Source organism: Medicago truncatula, chromosome 5, assembly GCF_003473485.1.
Source record: "Medicago truncatula cultivar Jemalong A17 chromosome 5, MtrunA17r5.0-ANR, whole genome shotgun sequence".
Lineage (NCBI taxonomy): Eukaryota > Viridiplantae > Streptophyta > Magnoliopsida > Fabales > Fabaceae > Medicago > Medicago truncatula.
In genome coordinates, this window is record NC_053046.1 from 40,637,095 (window position 1) to 40,655,418 (window position 18,324).

An 18,324-nucleotide genomic window follows, 5' to 3' on the forward strand; every position below is an offset into this window, starting at 1 on the left:
GCAATCACTGCCATACATGAAATTCCAATTTTACCCCTGAGTTTCCAATTCTTTCTTCAATATTTGTCCTCTTCTTAAGGGCAAAATTGGAATTTCATGTGTGGTAGTGATTGCCACGTCATCGAATTAGTGACGTGGCAGTGATTAAGTTGGTCAAAGGACGAAATTTTAAATGATTAATGATTGCAAGGCTAGTTTGCAAAGATTAGCGAATACAGGGACCAATTTTTAAATGACCCCTAATTGCAAGGATGAAATACATATTTAAGCCTTAATTATATAACCACCATACATGTTAGAGTCTGAGTGATAAAAGATATAAAGAAATTAGAGGTTGCTTATAGGAGGGATTAAACCATGGATAGGTGTGTGTTAGAAGCTTCCACATCACAGGATGATCCACAGGCCACATTTATGATCATGCCAAGACTTGTGCCATGATTCCCTCGACGGTTTCAACGGGATCACACCGATTAGTCCGAATCCTGACATTTATGAACTTCATTTTACAGAACTATAAAAAACAAAAACATTTATTATGAGAAGCTAGAACCATGAGATTGCAGTCAAGAGGAAATTATTGTAAAAAATTCAATCCACAAAGCTCCAAACCAATCCAAAATATTATAGAAAAAAGAGGCAGCCTGCACTGCACTGCATTGTCCTTAGTCAAACACATGCCCACAAACCTCATAGTGTGAATTATTTTATGACTTTCCACGGTCAATACATGCACTTTAATAGCTGCTAGCCATCTATCCATTGAATAATTTAAAGACAAACATTTAAATCTCACCTGACTTTCATTCCAGCCAGCAAAGCCATGACATCACTACCAGCCAGCAAGCTACTATTGATAATGTTGTTTTAGATTAAAAACTAAAATGTGAGAAAAAATTCCAACAAGATAAATTATACTAATTCTTTTTCAGCACATAATTTTCATGATCCATATACACATGACATATATAAATGATGATAAATGATACTGATTCTTTTTTTTGGTAAATAAATGATGCTAATTCTGTACACTAATTCATTTTGTTCCTATGTAATAAAACATGTACATCAAATATCAAATTCATAGAGTCACACACACACTTCTACCACCAAAAAAGAGAGAGCCACTCACAACATGAAGAAAGCAGAAGTGGTGTTTATCCCTTCTCCTGGTGTTGGCCATTTAGTTTCCACCCTTGAGTTCGCGAAACTTCTAATCAACCGTGATAACCGTCTCCGAATAACTGTTTTAGTCCTCAAATTTCCACACGCCACTGAAACTGATGTATACAGTAAATCTCTTCCAATCTCCGATTCAATCCGCATCATCAACCTTCCAGAATGCTCTCTTCCCCCAAACACTAATCCAGTTTCCTCCATGTCCGCTCACCTTGAAGCTCAGAAACCAAACGTCAAACAAGCCGTATCTAACCTCATTACTGGTGAAGCAAGTGGAGTCCTCGCAGCTTTCGTTGTTGACATGTCCTGCACAGCCATGATTGATGTTGCCAAAGAGTTCTCCATCCCTACACTCGTCTTCTTCACTTCCAGTGTAGCTTTCCTTGGTTTGACTCTCTATCTTCACAATATGTTTGAACAAGTAGATTCAACTCAGTTGCTGCAGCAGAACGAGTTAGCCATTCCGACTTTCACCAATTTGTTTCCTTCAAACTCATTGCCACGTTCCCTGCTAAGCAAGGAATGGAAACCGGTTTTCAAGAGCTATGCAAGAGGCCTCAAGAATGCCGATGGAATCATAGTAAATTCATTTGAAGATCTTGAATCTCATGCGGTTCACTCCTTTTTCTCTCATCCTGAATTAACAAGTTTACCAATTATATATCCGGTAGGACCTATATTAAGTCCTGAGCCCAAAACCAAGGACATTGTTGGTTCTGATATCATCAAGTGGCTTGATGATCAACCTCTTTCCTCCGTCGTTTTCCTTTGCTTCGGAAGCAAAGGTTGTTTTGATGAGGATCAGGTTAAGGAGATCGCATGTGCTATTGAGAATAGTAAGTCCCACTTCATATGGTCTCTCCGTAAACCTGTACCGAAGGGGCGCCAGGGCTGCACCTTCTGATTACACTCTTTCTGATTTGTGTTCGATTTTACCCGAAGGATTCTTAGATCGTACGGCAGAGATTGGAAGGGTGATTGGTTGGGCTCCACAAACCCAAATACTAGCCCATCCAGCCACAGGAGGATTTGTTTCACATTGTGGTTGGAATTCCACACTCGAGGGCATATACTTTGGTGTGCCCATTGCAACATGGCCGCTCTTTGCTGAACAACAGGTTACTGCTTTTGAATTGGTGTGTGAGCTGAAGATTGCTGTGGAGATTGCGCTAGATTATAGGGTGGAGTATAGTAGTGGGCCTAACTATCTTTTAACTTCGGACAAGATTGAGAGAGGAATAAGGAGTGTATTGGATAAGGATGGAGAGTTTAGGAAAACAGTGAAAGAGATGAGTGAAAAGAGCAAGAAGACTTTGTTAGAGGGAGGATCTTCTTCCACTTATTTAGGTCGTTTAATTGATTATATTATGAACCAGGTATCAAATTAAATTGTCCAAGTATCCACATACAAAAAGGTCAGAGGTGCACATATTTAGTGCCCGACAATCTCTCAAAGAAAGAGCTGTTTAATGTGGTAAATATACATTGCTGTTTCACTTTTTATATTCTATTATATATGTTTGCATGTTTGGTTTAAAGTTAGTAATGTACATTTAAAGTAAAATTATTTTTTGATAGATAAATAGACATCGACTTCATGTTTGATGCATTCCTTTGATCTTTTTGCAAACAATGTTAGACTTACATAATAACTTCTTTAGCTATGTAGGCTGATTGGATGATATAGTTTAGCATCCAGAGATGAAATCTTGCATAATAGTAATATATTTTTCTGCTCAATGGTACAGTTACATCATAAATGTATCTATGTATGTCACAATTGAAGTGGCAAACCTTCATCTAGGATATGGAAGTGGTACAAACCAGTACGAAACTTCTTCAACAAATTGAAGATGAAAGTAGCCCAAATAGATGCATCTAAGGTAGACACAAAATTGTAGCTTATTTTTCTGTTTTAGCTTTTATTGTACTATGATATGTTATTTTTGTGTATGGTGTCCGTGATCCTTCTATATTGTATTAACTTCTAGTCAATGAATGAAGCTTGTGCACACTCAACTTATTTTGATTTTTGTATGTAAACTCAATTTGGTTAAGAATAAAATTGTAACAGTAGCATAGAAGAGTCAATTTTATCAACACTGTTTTTCTTAATGATCCAAAAAGATGTAGTACACAATAAAACCAATGTAATACGAAATGGAAAAATTCCCAAACCAGAAACCAAAGAGCAATCTTAAACAGAACTACCTGCATATACAAAACAGAACGATTTCTAAGTTTGAATTTTGATTGTCAAAAACAAATTTGATCATCATCACTTACGCATTGCAATTGATTAGTCATTGGTTGAAAGCGTTGAAATATACTAAAATCTTTAATCAAAGAAAAGAAAGAACAACAACTTGTTAGATTGACCTATGTTGATAATAAAACCACAGCCTCTAACCTTTTTGAAAGTGGGTACTACCATAATTTATTTTGATACCTGATACCTAATATAATCGATCAAACGACCTAAATAAGTGTAGGAAGATCCTCCATCTAACAGAGTCTTCTTACTTGCTGCACTCATCTCTTTCACTTTCTTCCTTACCTCTCCATCCTTATCCAACACACTCTTTATTCCTCTCTCAATCTTGTCGGCAGTTAAAAGATAGTTAGACTCGCCATTAAACTCTAACCTATAATCTAATGCAATCTCCACAGCCATCTTCAGCTCACATACCAATTGAAATGCATTTGTCTGCTGATCAGCAAAGAGCGGCCACGTGGCAACAGGCACACCAAAATATATGTTCTCGAGTGTGGAATTCCAGCCACAATGAGAAACAAATCCTCCCGTGGCTGGGTGGGCTAGTATGTGCGTCTGTGGGGCCCATCCAATAACCCTTCCAATCTCTGCTGTCCTATCTAAGAATCCTTCTGGTAAAACCGAACTCAAATCAGAAAGAGTGTAATCAGATGGCGCATTCATGGTGTCCTTCGGTGGTGGTTTACGTAGAGACCACACAAATCGGACCCCAGTATTCTCTACAGCAAGGGCGATCTCCTTAACCTGATCCTCATCGAAAAACCCCCTGCTCCCGAAGCAGAGGAAAACTTCCGAGGAAGGAGGTTGATCATCAAGCCACTTGACAATATCGTCAGAATCAATGGCGCTCTTGGTTTTGGGCTTGGGGTTTAATATTGGTCCTACCGGATATATGGGTAAACCTGCTAGATCAGGATGAGAGACAAAGGAGTGAACGGCATAGGATTCTAGCTCTTCAAATGAATTTACAATAATGGCATCAGCATTCTTGAGACCTTTCGCATAGCTCATGAAGAAGGACTCCCATTCCTTGCGTAGCACTGAACTGGGCAAAGTGTTTGAAGGAACTGAGTTAGCGAAACCTCGGATGGCCAACTCAGTCTGCTGCAGCAACTGAGTGGAATCAACGTTGTCTCGTTCAAACATATTATGAATATGAAGATTTCAAACCAAGGAAAGCAACACCGGAAGTGAAGAAGACGAGCGTAGGGACAGAAAATTCTTTTACAACATCAATCATGGTGGTGCAGAACATGTCAACAATGAATGCAGCTAGGACTCCATTTTCTGGTGCTTTAGTGAGGTTGGAGACGGCTTTTTTGACGTTTGGTTTCTGAGCTTTGAGGAGATCCACCATGCCGGAAGTTATATTGGAGTTTGGGGGAAGAGAACATTCTGGAAGGTCGACAATGTTAAGAGAATCGTCGATGGCAAGGGATTTAGTGTAGACATCTATTTCTGTTGTGTGTGGAAATTTCATGACCAAGATAGTTATTCGGAGACGGTTATCACGGTTGATTAGAAGCTTTGCAAATTCGAGGGTGGAAACTAGATGACCAACACCAGGTGAAGAGATAATCACCACTTCTGCTTTCTTCATCCTGGATATGCACTTACTCAGTGTGAGTGACTGTGTTCTCAATTGTTCTTTGATGTCCTTTTTGTTATATAGAAATAGAAATAGAAATAGTGTGTAGACAATTATTAGAAGTATACATGGTTTACATTGCATTACTTTGTTTTTTCAATTATTATTAGAGAAATGATATCTGTACAACCAGTTTTTGACAACTTTCTCTCTCATACTCACATTATCCTCTTATTCTCTCTCCATTGTTTTTGACCAATGAAAAGAGATAAAAAAAAAGTTGTCACAAAAATTGTATAATATGGTTGTTTAAATAACACTACTCATATTTATAATTAGTATCTATGTATCATTGTCGTGTCTTTGAATGTATTATAACCTTCTAATTAAGGATGAATAAAATGGATACAACTAAAATCACTTTTGAAGAAGAGGCAAACTGGAATAGTTTAAGTGCATAACGACGAGTTTTTGATGGAATTACACCGTGTCACCACCATAACTTTAGCAAGTAATACACTTTAAAGTTTCAACAAAATAATTGCGGTGTGATGGTTTTGTCAATTCAGCCTAGGAGTGATGTCATGGCTTTGCTTACTGGTATAGGATGGAAATTATGTGGAATAAGAAAAGTGAGGTGAGATTGAAATGCTTGTGTCTTTGTATCATAGAAGATAGGATGGATAGTGGTGTAGGTAGGTGGGATTGATAGTAAATATTTACTCCTTACTAACTTTATATATGGACCGTGCAATTTTTCATGGTGAACAAGGATTTGTAAAATTGAATTGTGACAGTTTAATTTTTCATGGGGAACAACCTATTGGGGTTGGCATAGTAGTTGACTTAGGATCTTGGAATGTGCTTCTTTAAAGGTCTCAGGTTCGATTTTCTATGGTGTCAATTTTGCTCTGGCTTAAAACGGAGCCCCCTCAAGTGGACGGTGAGATTAATCCCCTCGGATTAGTTGGTCATTGGTCAGATACTGAGTTTTAAAAAAAAATATATATATTCATGGGGAACAAGGATTTTGAGATGATTTGTAGTTGAAAAGTGTTCCAAAACAATCCAAAATAAAATAGAAAAAAAGAGGCAGCCTGCACATTAGCCAATAGCCGCCACCCATGCATCCATTGTCCCCATAATATAAAGACAAACATGTGAATCTCACGTGACTTTCATTCCACGTAAATTGCATCTCATACCAGCCAGCAAAGCCATGACATCACTTCCAACTCTAAGATTCGTTACTTAGTCTTGTTTGAAACTTCAATGAATTTGACAAAATCACAATACAAAATGGTTTTTGTTTAAATAGTACGTGGTGATTATACAAATCTCACTGTCAATTTAAACATGTATTTAAATTAATGGTTTCGGTTGTATTCGTTGTATTCATCCTTAATTAGAAGGTGCGACAATAATACGTAGAATCGATAATAAATATAAAATAAAAATGAAAGTTATAAATTTAATGTAACGTAAACTATATAGTATATTAGTAATGGTGACAACACAATTCATATCAAAAAAGAAAAATAATGATGCTCAACAAACGCCTCTAGAATTTCTACGTACACTGACTAGTCCTACCGAAAATGAGAGTTTCCTACACTCCTATTTCCTAAATAAATATACAAGTATATCAAAGAACAATTCAAAAAACAGTAACTTACAGAGTAAGGGTATATCCTGTGCTCCAAGATGAAGAAAGCAGAAGTTGTGTTTATCCCTTTTCCCGGTCCGAGCCATCTAGATTCCACCCTTGAGTTCGCAAAGCTTCTAACCAACCGTGATAAGCGCCTCCGAATTACTGTCCTAGTCATGAAACTCCCATACACATCAGAATCCGATGTTAACACTAAATCACTTCCCACTTCTGATTCTCTCGACATCATCAACCTTCCAGAAGTTTCTCTTCCCCCAAACATCGAACCAACTTCCAGAATGATGGCTTTCCTCGAAGCTCAGAAATCAAACGTCAAACAAGCCGTATCTAATCTCACTACTACTAGAGAAAAACATGGAACCCTCACAGCCTTTGTTGTTGACATGTTCTGCACTAAAATGATTGATATTGCCAAAGAATTTTCAGTCCCTACGCTTGTCTTCTTCACTTCCGGTGTTGCTTCCCTTGGTTCAAATCTTCATATCCACACTCTTCGTGAAAGAGACAACGTAGATTCAAATCAGTTGCAGCAGCAGACTGAATTGGCCATACCAACTTTCGCCAACTCGGTTCCTATATACTCGCTGCCCAGTTCCATGCTAAACAAGGAATGGGAATCCTTTTTTATGAACTATGCTGGTGGCCTCAAGAAAGCAAATGGTATTATAGTAAATTCATTTGAAGAGCTAGAATCCCATGCAGTTCAATCATTTTTCTCTCACCCTGATCTAGCTAGTTTACCGGTTATTTATCCGGCAGGACCCATTATAAACCCTGAGCCCAAAACCAAGGGAACAGTTGGTTCAGATGATATCATCAAGTGGCTTGATGATCAACCTCTTTCCTCCGTAGTTTTCCTCTGCTTTGGGACTAGGGGTACCTTCGATGAGGATCAGATTAAGGAGATCGCACATGCCATTGAGGATAGTGGCGTCCATTTCATATGGTCTCTTCGTAAACCCAAACCGAAGGGTGTCGCCATGGTTGCACCCTCTGATTACTCTCTTACTGAATTGGGCTTGGTTTTACCCGAAGGGTTCTTAGATCGGACAGCAGGGATTGGAAGGGTCATTGGATGGGCTCCGCAGACTCAAATATTGGCCCACCCAGCCACGGGAGGATTCGTTTCCCATTGTGGCTGGAATTCAATACTCGAGAGCATGTATTTTGGTGTGCCCATTGCCACGTGGCCGCTCTTTGCTGAACAACAGACTAATGCTTTTCAGTTGGTGCATGAGCTGAAGATGGCTGTGGAGATTGTGTTAGATTATAGAGTGGAGTTCAATGGTGAGCCTAACTATCTTGTAACTGCTGACAAGATTGAGAGAGGAATAAGGAATGTGTTGGAAAAGGATGGAGAGGTCAGAAAGAAAGTGAAAGAGATGAGTGAAAAGAGTAGGAAAACTTTGTTAGAGGGTGGATCTTCTTACAGTCATTTAGGTCGTTTAATAGATTTTATTGTGAATCAAATATGAACTAAATTATCCTAGTATCCACCTGCGAAAATGGTGAGAGGATATTGTTTTAAGTTTCAACAACAATCATCAATAAAACAATGATTAATCACAATTTTCCGTGACTAGAAGGCTTGGTTATTCACCTTTTTGCTTTATAGAACTTATGAATTGTGCACTTGATTACTTCAGTTGTTCCTGCTTGTGATAATGTTCCATTATTTGAACCCTCTAATTGTAAGGCCTTAAACTATACACAATTATAGTTCAGAAAAGGGGATTCAAATGATGGTTTTAAATTGCACCAATATCAATCTGTCACATTAGCAGAGGATGCAGCTCATACTGCAGTTTGTAGAAATTGTGCTTGACGTTCTGCAGCTTCTTGATGAAGATTACTCGGCAAAATTGACGTTAGTATTTTACTGAATTCTTATTTAATGTTGTTTTTGAATGGCACACTTGAGAGACTAGAGTTGGGATTTTCACTACTTCTCTTTAGCACCAATGCACCATTGTACTAGATACCATGGTTCCAGTCGTTGTGGATATTGCGGTCTCTATGATGCGCATTACGGCGTGAAATAATTACACATTTACACAAACTATACAAATATCCATTTTAGTATAATTCTTTACAGATACCTTTTATTTACGGTGTTGGTAGGGAGGCGCTTGACATATACTATTGTGAGGCTTAAAAATTCATTTTTTTAATTTGAACAAACACTGCCAAGGCGATTTGTTTGTGGGTTGGTTTGGCTGCTGTGGTAGCTAAAATGGTCCGATGTGCGGCCTGATGAAGTCATAGGTCGTAACATGTGATTGAATATCACACTGCAATTGTGGTGCAATGTCATTGCAACAGCAATATTGCTGCTGCAATTGCGGATGTGGACTGCAATTTGAAACCATGCTAGATATTATACAATCTGATGTATACGCAACATTTTTAAGGTGATGACTGCAAAACATGAGTTCGAATATATATTTTCCCTAGGAAATTTTTGGATTTCTATTTCCAAAATATTGATTAGAATTGCCTCAAAATGAAAAATAAGGCATCAAATAGTGTTTCAAGCAGCAGTTTCACTCTAGCCTATATATTTTCTTTGATTAGTTAACTGTTAGTTGCAGATTTGTAGCTAAAGACCTAATATTTTTGGAGTTCATTCTATGACTAAATTTTCTGAATTATATTTGGAAAACATCACTATGTGTGAAGTAGCCTCTGTCGATGAAATTTCGAAATGGTTGATGAATAGTTTCTGAGTTACTAATATAAGGACTACTTGCTTCAAAAATTTTAAATTGTTGATTGTATTTGTTTACTATACTTGTGAATGTGTGTGTCAAATATGTGTTTTGCTTTATACATATAGCATTATTAAGTATTATTAACTCGGAAACCATTGCAGATTATATATAATCAGCAAGCACCAAAATAATAGACACAAAATAGTACAAAACTTCTGCACCTAACTGAAGGTCGTTGATTGTATTTGTACTGTGATCTGTTATTTTTGTGCATGTAAACTCAATTTTAGAAAAATGTAACAGTAAATAGAAGAAGAGTCAATTTTATCAATACTAATGATCCAAAAATCTTAATTAAAGACCAACAGAAGTTGAGTACAAAATGTTCTCAATCCTACTAAAAAGATGTAGTACAAGAAAAGAAAGATAAAAAACTTGATAGATTGATTTATGTTGCTAATCTCATACCTCATCAATAATATAATCAATCAAACGACCTAAATAAGTGTAGGAAGATCCTCCCTCTAACAAAGTCTTCTTACTTTTTTCACTCATCTCTTTCACTTTCTTCCTTACTTCTCCATCCTTATCTAACACACTCCTTATTCCTCTCTCAATCTTATCAGCAGTTACAAGATAGTTAGGCTCGCCAAGAAACTCCACTCTGTAATCCAATGAAATCTCCACCGCCATCTTTAACTCACACACCAGTTCAAAAGCATTTGTCTGTTGTTCAGCAAAGATCGGCCAAGTGGCAAGTGGAACACCAAAATATATGCTCTCCAGTGTCGAATTCCAGCCACAATGTGAGACAAATCCTCCCGTGGCCGGGTGGGCTAGTATTTGGGCCTGTGGAGCCCAACCAATCACCCTTCCAATCTCTACAGTCCGATATAAGAATCCTTCGGGTAAAACGGAACCTAAATCAGAAAGAGGGTAATCAGATGGCGCAATCATGGCGCCCTTTGGTGGGGGTTTACGTAGAGACCAAACAAAGCGAGCCCCACTATTCTCAATAGCAAGTGCAATCTCCTTAACCTGATCTTCATCGAAAGAACCTCTGCTCCCGAAGCAGAGGAAAACTACTGAGGAAGGAGGTTGATCATCAAGCCACTTGATGATATCATCATAATCAATGGGGTCCTTGGTTTTGGGCTCTGGGTTTAATATGGGTCCCACAGGATATATCCGTAAACCAGCTAGAATAGTATCAGATAAAAATGAATGAACTGCATGGGATTCTAGCTCTTCAAATGAATTTACTATAAAACCATCAGCCTTCTTGAGGCCTTTTGCATAGCTCATGAAAAACGACTCGGATTCCTTGCGTATTACTGCACTGGGCAACGATTTTGTAGGAACGGAGTTAGCGAAACTCGGGAGGGACAATTCAGTCAGTTGCTCCAGCTGAGTTGAATCGACGTTGTCTCGTTCAAACAAAGTGTGAATATGAAGATTCAAACCAAGGAAAGCAACACTCGAAGTGAAGAACACAAACGCAGGGACGGAAAATTCCTTGGCAACATCAATCATGTTGGTGCAGAACATGTCAACAACGAAGGTGGTGACATCGAGGTTAGAGACGGCTTGTTTGACGTTTGGTTTGTGAGCATCAAGGAGAGCGTTCATAGCGGAACCTGGATCAGAGGTTTGGGGAAGAGAAACTTCTGGAAGGTTGATGACATTAAGAGAATCAGATATGGGAATGGATTTAGTGTAGACATCGGATTCTGCGGTTTGTGGGAGTTTGATGACTAAGATGGTTATTCGGAGACGGTTATCACGGTTGATTAGAAGCTTCGCAAACTCAAGGGCAGAAACTAGATGACCTACAGCGGGAAAAGGGATAAACACTACTTCTGCTTTCTTCATTTTGAAGCACAGGACATGCACTTACTCGGTTTGAGTTGATGTTTTTCTGAATTGTTGTTTGATATATCTGTTTTTTGATATAGGAACAGGAATAGATGAAACAGTATCATAATAAGAGGAATCTTTGTGAGTGATGTCATGGCTTTGCTGGTTGGGTTGGGGTGACAAATTATGTGGCATGAAAGTGAGGTGAGATTGAAATGTTTGTCTTTTTATTATGCAAATTTTTTTGGTGGACAAGGATTTGTAAAACTGAATTGTTAATATCTAGTTGGAATTATTAAATTATATGCAGTGCAGGCTATACCTTTTTTTTATTATATATGGACATGGACATGGTAATGGATATGAACTGTTTTGGAGCTTTGTAGACCTGTATTTTTTAACATGGTCCCCTAGACTGCAATTTTATGGTTCTAGATTGTTATAGTACATACAATTTTGTTTTTCAAGTTCTGTAAAGTAATGTTCATATATGGTCAGATTTAGTGGAGTTAGCAAAAATGTTGTGTCCATACTTATTTTTTTTATATATTTTGGCTTTTCAAAATCATTTTGTGTGTTTTCACATAGCTACTATTGATAATGTTGTGAAATATTATCTAAGTTGAGTAATTGTAAGGTAGTTTTTATTAGAAGATGTAAAAATGCTGCTGTCCATAATTTAGTGGAATTAGCAAAGCAATTTGGTTCCAACTCCTGAGTAGGATTTGTTCCAGAACACACACAAAAAAATATGTGCTTTTAAGGTAAGAAAAAAAAGATGTACTATGTGCTTAGTATTGACCACAACATTGATGTTTGGCTCTTTTACCATCAAGTTAGAGTTTTTGTCCGATGCTAAATACAATGTAAACTTATGTGTATATGTGATGTAAGCTTAGTATTTTCTTTAGTGTTTACTAATTGAAAATTACTTATTCCATTGTAAACATTGTTGCAATTTCATGTGTTTTCTTTTTTACTAAAAAACTCTAAACTTATGGGGAAATGCTGTGTATAGCGGAAAAACCATTCCCGACAATTTCACGACATTATGTGGCATGTTTTGATTAGCCATTTAACATCAATCTCCCGTTTTTTCTGACCAGGTCAAAGTTTAAGGCTGCTGCAATTAAAAATTAACACGCTCGTGACGTTTCCGCGATAAAATAATTCGCTTTGCTTAGCAGTGCTCGAAACTAAAATGTGAGAAAAAATTGATACGGATGAAATCACAAAATGATTCCAAAAAATATATAAAATTAGTATATTATCAGAGATTAAAAACTTATTAAAGGCAAAGGCAAAGATAAAATTAGTTACATAAGGAGCTTTCGAAAGATGTGATGGTAGTGTTGGGTTTGTGACGTCTATGTTGTTGTGTACAGTGTACACACATCAAAAGAGCTATAAAATTTTCGCAACAATTTCATATATTTCTTATATTACTCTTAATTATTTATTATCTCGTAAATATTTATTTATCTCTATGCAATAAATACACAGAAATACTCTTTTTGAGAAAGCAAGTTGATCCTACTTTTAATCAACAAATCCAATTTTTTTTTTAATCGCTTATTAATAGTTTTTGTTTGTCCTTTACTATAGCTTCAATCGATACAAATACTGTTCAGTTCCTTTGCTTTGTTGTTCTATACAAACAATTTTGTGCTTCCTCTATTTTTGTTTCTTTCCATTGATCATAATCCATATTACGATTGGAAAAAAAAAAGTTCACGTTAATTGAAATACGCAAGATTTGTTCTGTTCCTTTTTATTTTATTTTTTTAGTAATGTTCCTTTTTAAATTTGTTTATTGAAAAAAAAAATCATGATTTCTGTATCTTATCATGTCAATAATAAGTGTACACCAAACATGTGATTTGATAAAACAATGCTATCATCTTTTATATCATATGTGCCCCAAACATGTGATATGATAAATGTATATCCTGTTACTATCATATCATATCTTTGTCCTACTTCTTATCATATTCCGACTCTATCATATCATGCGCACCAAACGGACTCTTAAAGTATGAAAATCAAAATTATAAAATAAAGTTTTTTTTATGAAAAAACGAAACTTAAAAATAAACGCAGGGTAATAATTATACAAATAATATAGATGATAAGACACCATCAATTATTAGGTGAATTCTAGGGTGAGGGTCCAATTAAGTCCCTCACCGGTGGACCACTTTTTATACATCATCAGATTTGATGAAAGGTTTGAATTTTTTAAAAATAAAAATAGAACTTTGAAAGGGTGCTACACACAATCATGCCCCCCATATCTTCCACAATACTCATAGGAGATCTGAATACTTCATATGCGGTTGTCGCGTAAGTTAAGCATACAGAGAAGATATTGTTCCGACTAGAAAATGAAATTGAACCTTCCTAAATTGAACTTTGTGTTTGTGTCCTTGATGCCTTGGCATGTGGCAACAATGGAAAACATATACATAAATAATTTCTTTTAATAATTTCAGTGATTTAGAAATAAAACAAAGTGAGCAGCAAGCAATTATTCTCATTTCTTTTGATTTCATTTCATTGCAACATCTTTTTCAATTCTATTACTTTTTTTCTTAAACAAAATTGAATGGAAAAATAAAGGTGTGTCGATGAACCAAGGAGTTATTTCTTTACATTGGTCCAAATGATATTTCAAGATCTTTCATTTGGGAAATACCTTGATTCATCTTCTCCATGGCTGCCATCATAAGCAATTAAGCACCCCAAAAAATGTTAATGCAAGGGCAACATTGGTGGACATGGACGTTTGGTAGCAGAGAAAGGAGAGGAGGAGGGTATTGAAAAAGATGTGTGATCTAGTGTATACAATGTATAATAGGATGTATATGTTTGATTAATCTAATGGTTCTTATTTGTTATTATAAGTGATCCACCGATGAGGGACTTAATTAAACCCTCACCCTAGAATTCACTCAATTATTAATATACGTGAAATATACAATGTGAACGAAAAAAAAATATCAATATAATATACTTATTAATATAACAAACTAGCTATTAATATTTGTCATTCAAAACATAAATAATGAAATTTGTTATATTTAGAGGGACTAAAAACTTATTTAATCCAAATATTATATATCATTGATTAATTTAGCTTATTTTTATTCAACTTTTTTTATCATATTCAAAGCCCTTGTGTTGAACTATGTTGCACGAACTGTGTTGAATTCTAGGGTGAGGGTCCAATTAAGTCCCTCTCGCCAATGTACCCTATTTTCTTATCTCTTTATTGGATTAGAGAAACCGGCTCAAACCGTTCATAACTGGAAAACGTAGTGAACTGGACGTGTTTATCGAAGTCGAGAGGTCTTGGAATTATGCTAGTTCTAAAAATAAGACTACAAGAAGTTGATGAAGAAATAGATTGAAGAGGATGATGAAGCAGAATCAAAGGGATTAGACAAGAGAGAATATAAAAAAAGCAGATTCAAGAAGATGATAAAAGCAATATCAAAGCGATTAGACAAAGGAGAATATGTAAAAGCAGATTGAAGAAACAATGATGGCGGCAAGATGAGAGGAATGAGAATGGAGTAGTTCATTGAATTGATGAATTATGGGCATGGATTCTGTTGTGAATTCGAACTCAAAACTTACACCAATACAAACTATGATGTGTGGAGCAAAGGAAAGTAGTAACCAATATCAAAGTGAACACAAACAATAATCAACAATAACAGCACCTAGATCTAATCTAGAAATCAAAGTGAAAAGCACAAAACCACGAGCACAAGATAAAGGGAGAGAAGAGAGGAACAAACACACTAAAGATTGTTGACCCAGTTCAGTCCAATTTAACCTAATATGGGGGAGAGATTGATCTCTCTAATCCACTATCAATGAGTTCTTACAAAGAGATACAAATGGGTTACAAGAAATTAGCTTCAACAAGTTCACAAAGAACAACCCTAATTTCTACCCATTTTCCCAATCTCACTAATGAACAAGACACTCAATGATTTTCACTCACTCAAGGTGTTTACAATGTTTCCCAACCCAAGAGAACTCTAATGAAAGACCCTCAACCCTAAAGTTACCTCCTTTGATTTCCCAAGTTTCTCTCTCTTCAAGCTCTCCTTCAAAATATATAAGCTCTCCTTCAACTTATATAGCAGTCTTCAGCCAAAATCATGACACGTTTGGTGCATACGACCCAAGGTACGACCAACCTTATCCTAAAAACGTGTCCAGCAAGCCGAAAATCGTGTCACGATTGGGCATCCTGCAAAACAGCTCTCGACATTGCAAAATCATGACACGCTTCACAAATCGTGTCACGATTTAAAGTTTTCCCAACTTTGCAATTTGAAGACATAAACAACAGATTCCTTCGAGTAAATTAGCTTTAAATGAACTTGACACCTGATTTGAGATTGAACGGTCGAGATCTGTAGCTGTATGAAATAGTTACAGTAGGGAATCTTTTTTAGTCAAATTATGCAATTGTTCACTTCAGCGGTGATAACATTCATTGTTTGAATCTTGTAGCTGTGCGGCGTTGTAAAGTGTACATGACTGAAGTTCATAACTCATGTGCATATACCATAATCAAAATAAAGTAAACTTGATGATAAAAGCTTTTCTAGTAAAATGTTGGGTGTGATTGATGAGTCAAAGGGTTACAGGCTATTTGATCTTGAGACAGTGAGGGTTGTGGTTAGTAAGAATGTAGCGCTTGAGGAAAGAAAGAAAAAAAAAGAGTTCGCATTAGGGTCTAAATTATAAAGATAATGCAAATTTAATTTAACCAAATTATGTTTGAGGAAGCCCTGCTCCAGAAACCAAACTCGCCTAAATTTTCTTTAACAAAAAAAATGTAACATGAAATGTTGCATTTTAGAATCACAACAACACAGAATATAGAAAATAATACTAATAATTTTAAAATTATTCCTTTCTTCTTATGAATAAAAGAAATTGAGGGTTATCTTCACTCACCAGTCACCACCTTTCCTCTCAACCCAACAGCATACAAATAAAATTTCTCTCCTCCCTTTATGTCTCATCCTCAATCAAAATCTTCTATATTTCGGGTTACTTTTGTGTTACAGAACATTAAGGGGGTGAAAGAGTTACTTTTTGTGTCTTTCACTAAACACTCAATATAAATGCCAAGTGCTAATGGAATTCTTCTCCTAAAATTGTGTCTGTGTCTGTGGAGCCCATCCAATAACCCTTCCAATCTCTTCTGTCCTATCTAAGAATCCTTCTGGTAAAACCGAACTCAAATCAGAAAGAGGGTAATCAGATGGCGCAACCATGGTGCCCTTAGGTGGTGGTTTACGTAGAGACCACACAATACGGACCCCAGTATTCTCTACAGCAAGTGCGATCCCCTTAACCTGATCCTCATCGAAAAAACCCTGCTCCCGAAGCAGAGGAAAACTACCGAGGAAGGAGGCTGATCATCAAGCCACTTGACAATATCGTCAGAATCAACGGTGCCCTTGGTTTTGGGCTCTAGGTTTAATATGGGTCCTATTGGATATATGGATAAACCAGCTAGTTCGGGATGAGAGAAAAAGGAGTGAACCGCATAGGATTCTAGCTCTTCAAATGAATTGACAATAATGCCATCGGCATTCTTGAGGCCTTTGGCGAAGCTCATGAAGACGGATTTGTATTCCTTGTGTAGCACTGAACTGGGCAACGAGTTTAAAGGAAACGGATTAGCAAAACTCGGAATGGGCAGCTCTGTGAGTTGCATCAACTGAGTCGAATCGGTGCTGTCTCGTTCAAACAGATATTGAATATAGAGATTCAAACCAAGGAAAGCAATGCCGGAAGTGAACAACACAAACGCAGGGAGGGAAAATTCTTTGGCAACATCAATCATGTTTGTGCAGAACATGTCAACAATGACAGCGGCGAGGGGTCCATGTTGTTCTCCAGTAGTGAGGTTGGAGATAGCTTGTTTGACGTTTGCTTTATGAGCTTCGAGGAGAGCGTTCATATCCGAACCTGGATCAGAGGTTGGGAGAACAGAAACTTCTGGAAGGTTGATGACATGGAGAGAATCAGAGATGGGAATGGATTTAGCGTAGACATCAGATTCTGCAGTGTGTGGGAATTTCATGACTAAGACAGTTATTCAGAGGCGGTTATCATGGTTGATTAGAAGCTTGGCGAACTCTAAGGCAGAAACTAGATGACCTACAGCGGGAAAAGGGATAAACACCACTTCCACTTTCTTCATGTTGGAGCACAAGACATACACTTACTCAGTGTGAGTTACTGTTTCTCTGAATTGTTCTTTGATATACCTGTTTTTTTTTTCCTTTCTTTAGGAACAGGAATAGATGAATTCGTGTAGAGATTTAGTATCATAATAAAAGAAACCTTTGTGAGTGATGTCATGGCTTTGCGGGATGGCATGATATGAGAACTTTATGGCATGAGATTGAAATGTTTGTCTTTATATTATTTATGGGAGAATTGATGGATGGTGAAGGCTATTTACTACTACCTTATATATGGACCGTGCAAGTTTTTGTGGTGTACAAGAATATGTAAAAACTATCTGAAAAAAGGAAAAAAAAATGTAAAACTGGATTGTTGTTATTATCTTGTTGGAATTATTTATTATTCAATAATATGTGTGGTGTGTGGTGTGTGGGCATGCGTATGACAAAGGACAATGCAGTGCAGGCTACCACTTGTTTTTACTATATATGGATGTGGACTGTTTTGGAGCTTTGTAGACCTGTATTTTTGACATGGTCCTGACTGCAATTTTATGTTTCTTATATTTGTGTTATTTTCCAAATATAATCTTATCAGGTGAAAAACTAACTCACAAAATGAACTCCAAAAAAATAACAACCCCTCACACAAAACGAAACCCAAAACAAACAATACTTCGAAAACACAATGTTAGAGACTTAGTCCAGAGAGGATCTTGTAAAAGAGACTGGTATACAAAGCTCCAAAACAACCCAAAATCTAATTGAAAAAAGAGGTAGACTGCAATGTCTTTGTCCTACATAGTTTTTAACGATCTCTA

The 18,324-nt window shown here is 36.7% G+C and overlaps 2 protein-coding genes and 3 pseudogenes across 2 annotated transcripts; 2 read left to right on the top strand and 3 right to left on the bottom strand.

Annotated features, from left to right (window-relative positions):
- Positions 1-997: 997 nt before the first annotated feature.
- Positions 998-3,263, top strand: LOC11426742 (anthocyanidin 3-O-glucosyltransferase 6-like; annotated as a pseudogene).
- A 235-nt stretch (positions 3,264-3,498) lies between these two features.
- On the bottom strand, positions 3,499-5,172 carry LOC11429947 (anthocyanidin 3-O-glucosyltransferase 2-like; annotated as a pseudogene).
- Positions 5,173-6,612: 1,440 nt separating this feature from the next.
- LOC11426743 (anthocyanidin 3-O-glucosyltransferase 2) lies at positions 6,613-8,351 on the top strand. The gene has a single exon (XM_003617301.4). The coding sequence runs from the start codon at positions 6,747-6,749 to the stop codon at positions 8,184-8,186; it is 1,440 nt and encodes a 479-aa protein (XP_003617349.1). The 5' UTR covers positions 6,613-6,746; the 3' UTR covers positions 8,187-8,351.
- Positions 8,352-9,744: 1,393 nt separating this feature from the next.
- Positions 9,745-11,487, bottom strand: LOC11432996 (anthocyanidin 3-O-glucosyltransferase 2). Its single transcript, XM_003617302.4, has one exon. It carries the CDS (start codon positions 11,292-11,294, stop codon positions 9,885-9,887), a length of 1,410 nt encoding a protein of 469 aa, XP_003617350.1. The 5' UTR covers positions 11,295-11,487; the 3' UTR covers positions 9,745-9,884.
- A 3,830-nt stretch (positions 11,488-15,317) lies between these two features.
- LOC11423331 (UDP-glucose flavonoid 3-O-glucosyltransferase 6-like) lies at positions 15,318-18,003 on the bottom strand (annotated as a pseudogene).
- Between the last annotated feature and the right edge of the window lie 321 nt (positions 18,004-18,324).

Coding starts and splice junctions, on each gene's coding strand:
- LOC11426743 (XM_003617301.4), top strand. CDS start 6,747: ATGAAGAAAGCAGAAGTTGTGTTTATCCCTTTTCCCGGTCCGAGCCAT.
- LOC11432996 (XM_003617302.4), bottom strand. CDS start 11,294: ATGAAGAAAGCAGAAGTAGTGTTTATCCCTTTTCCCGCTGTAGGTCAT.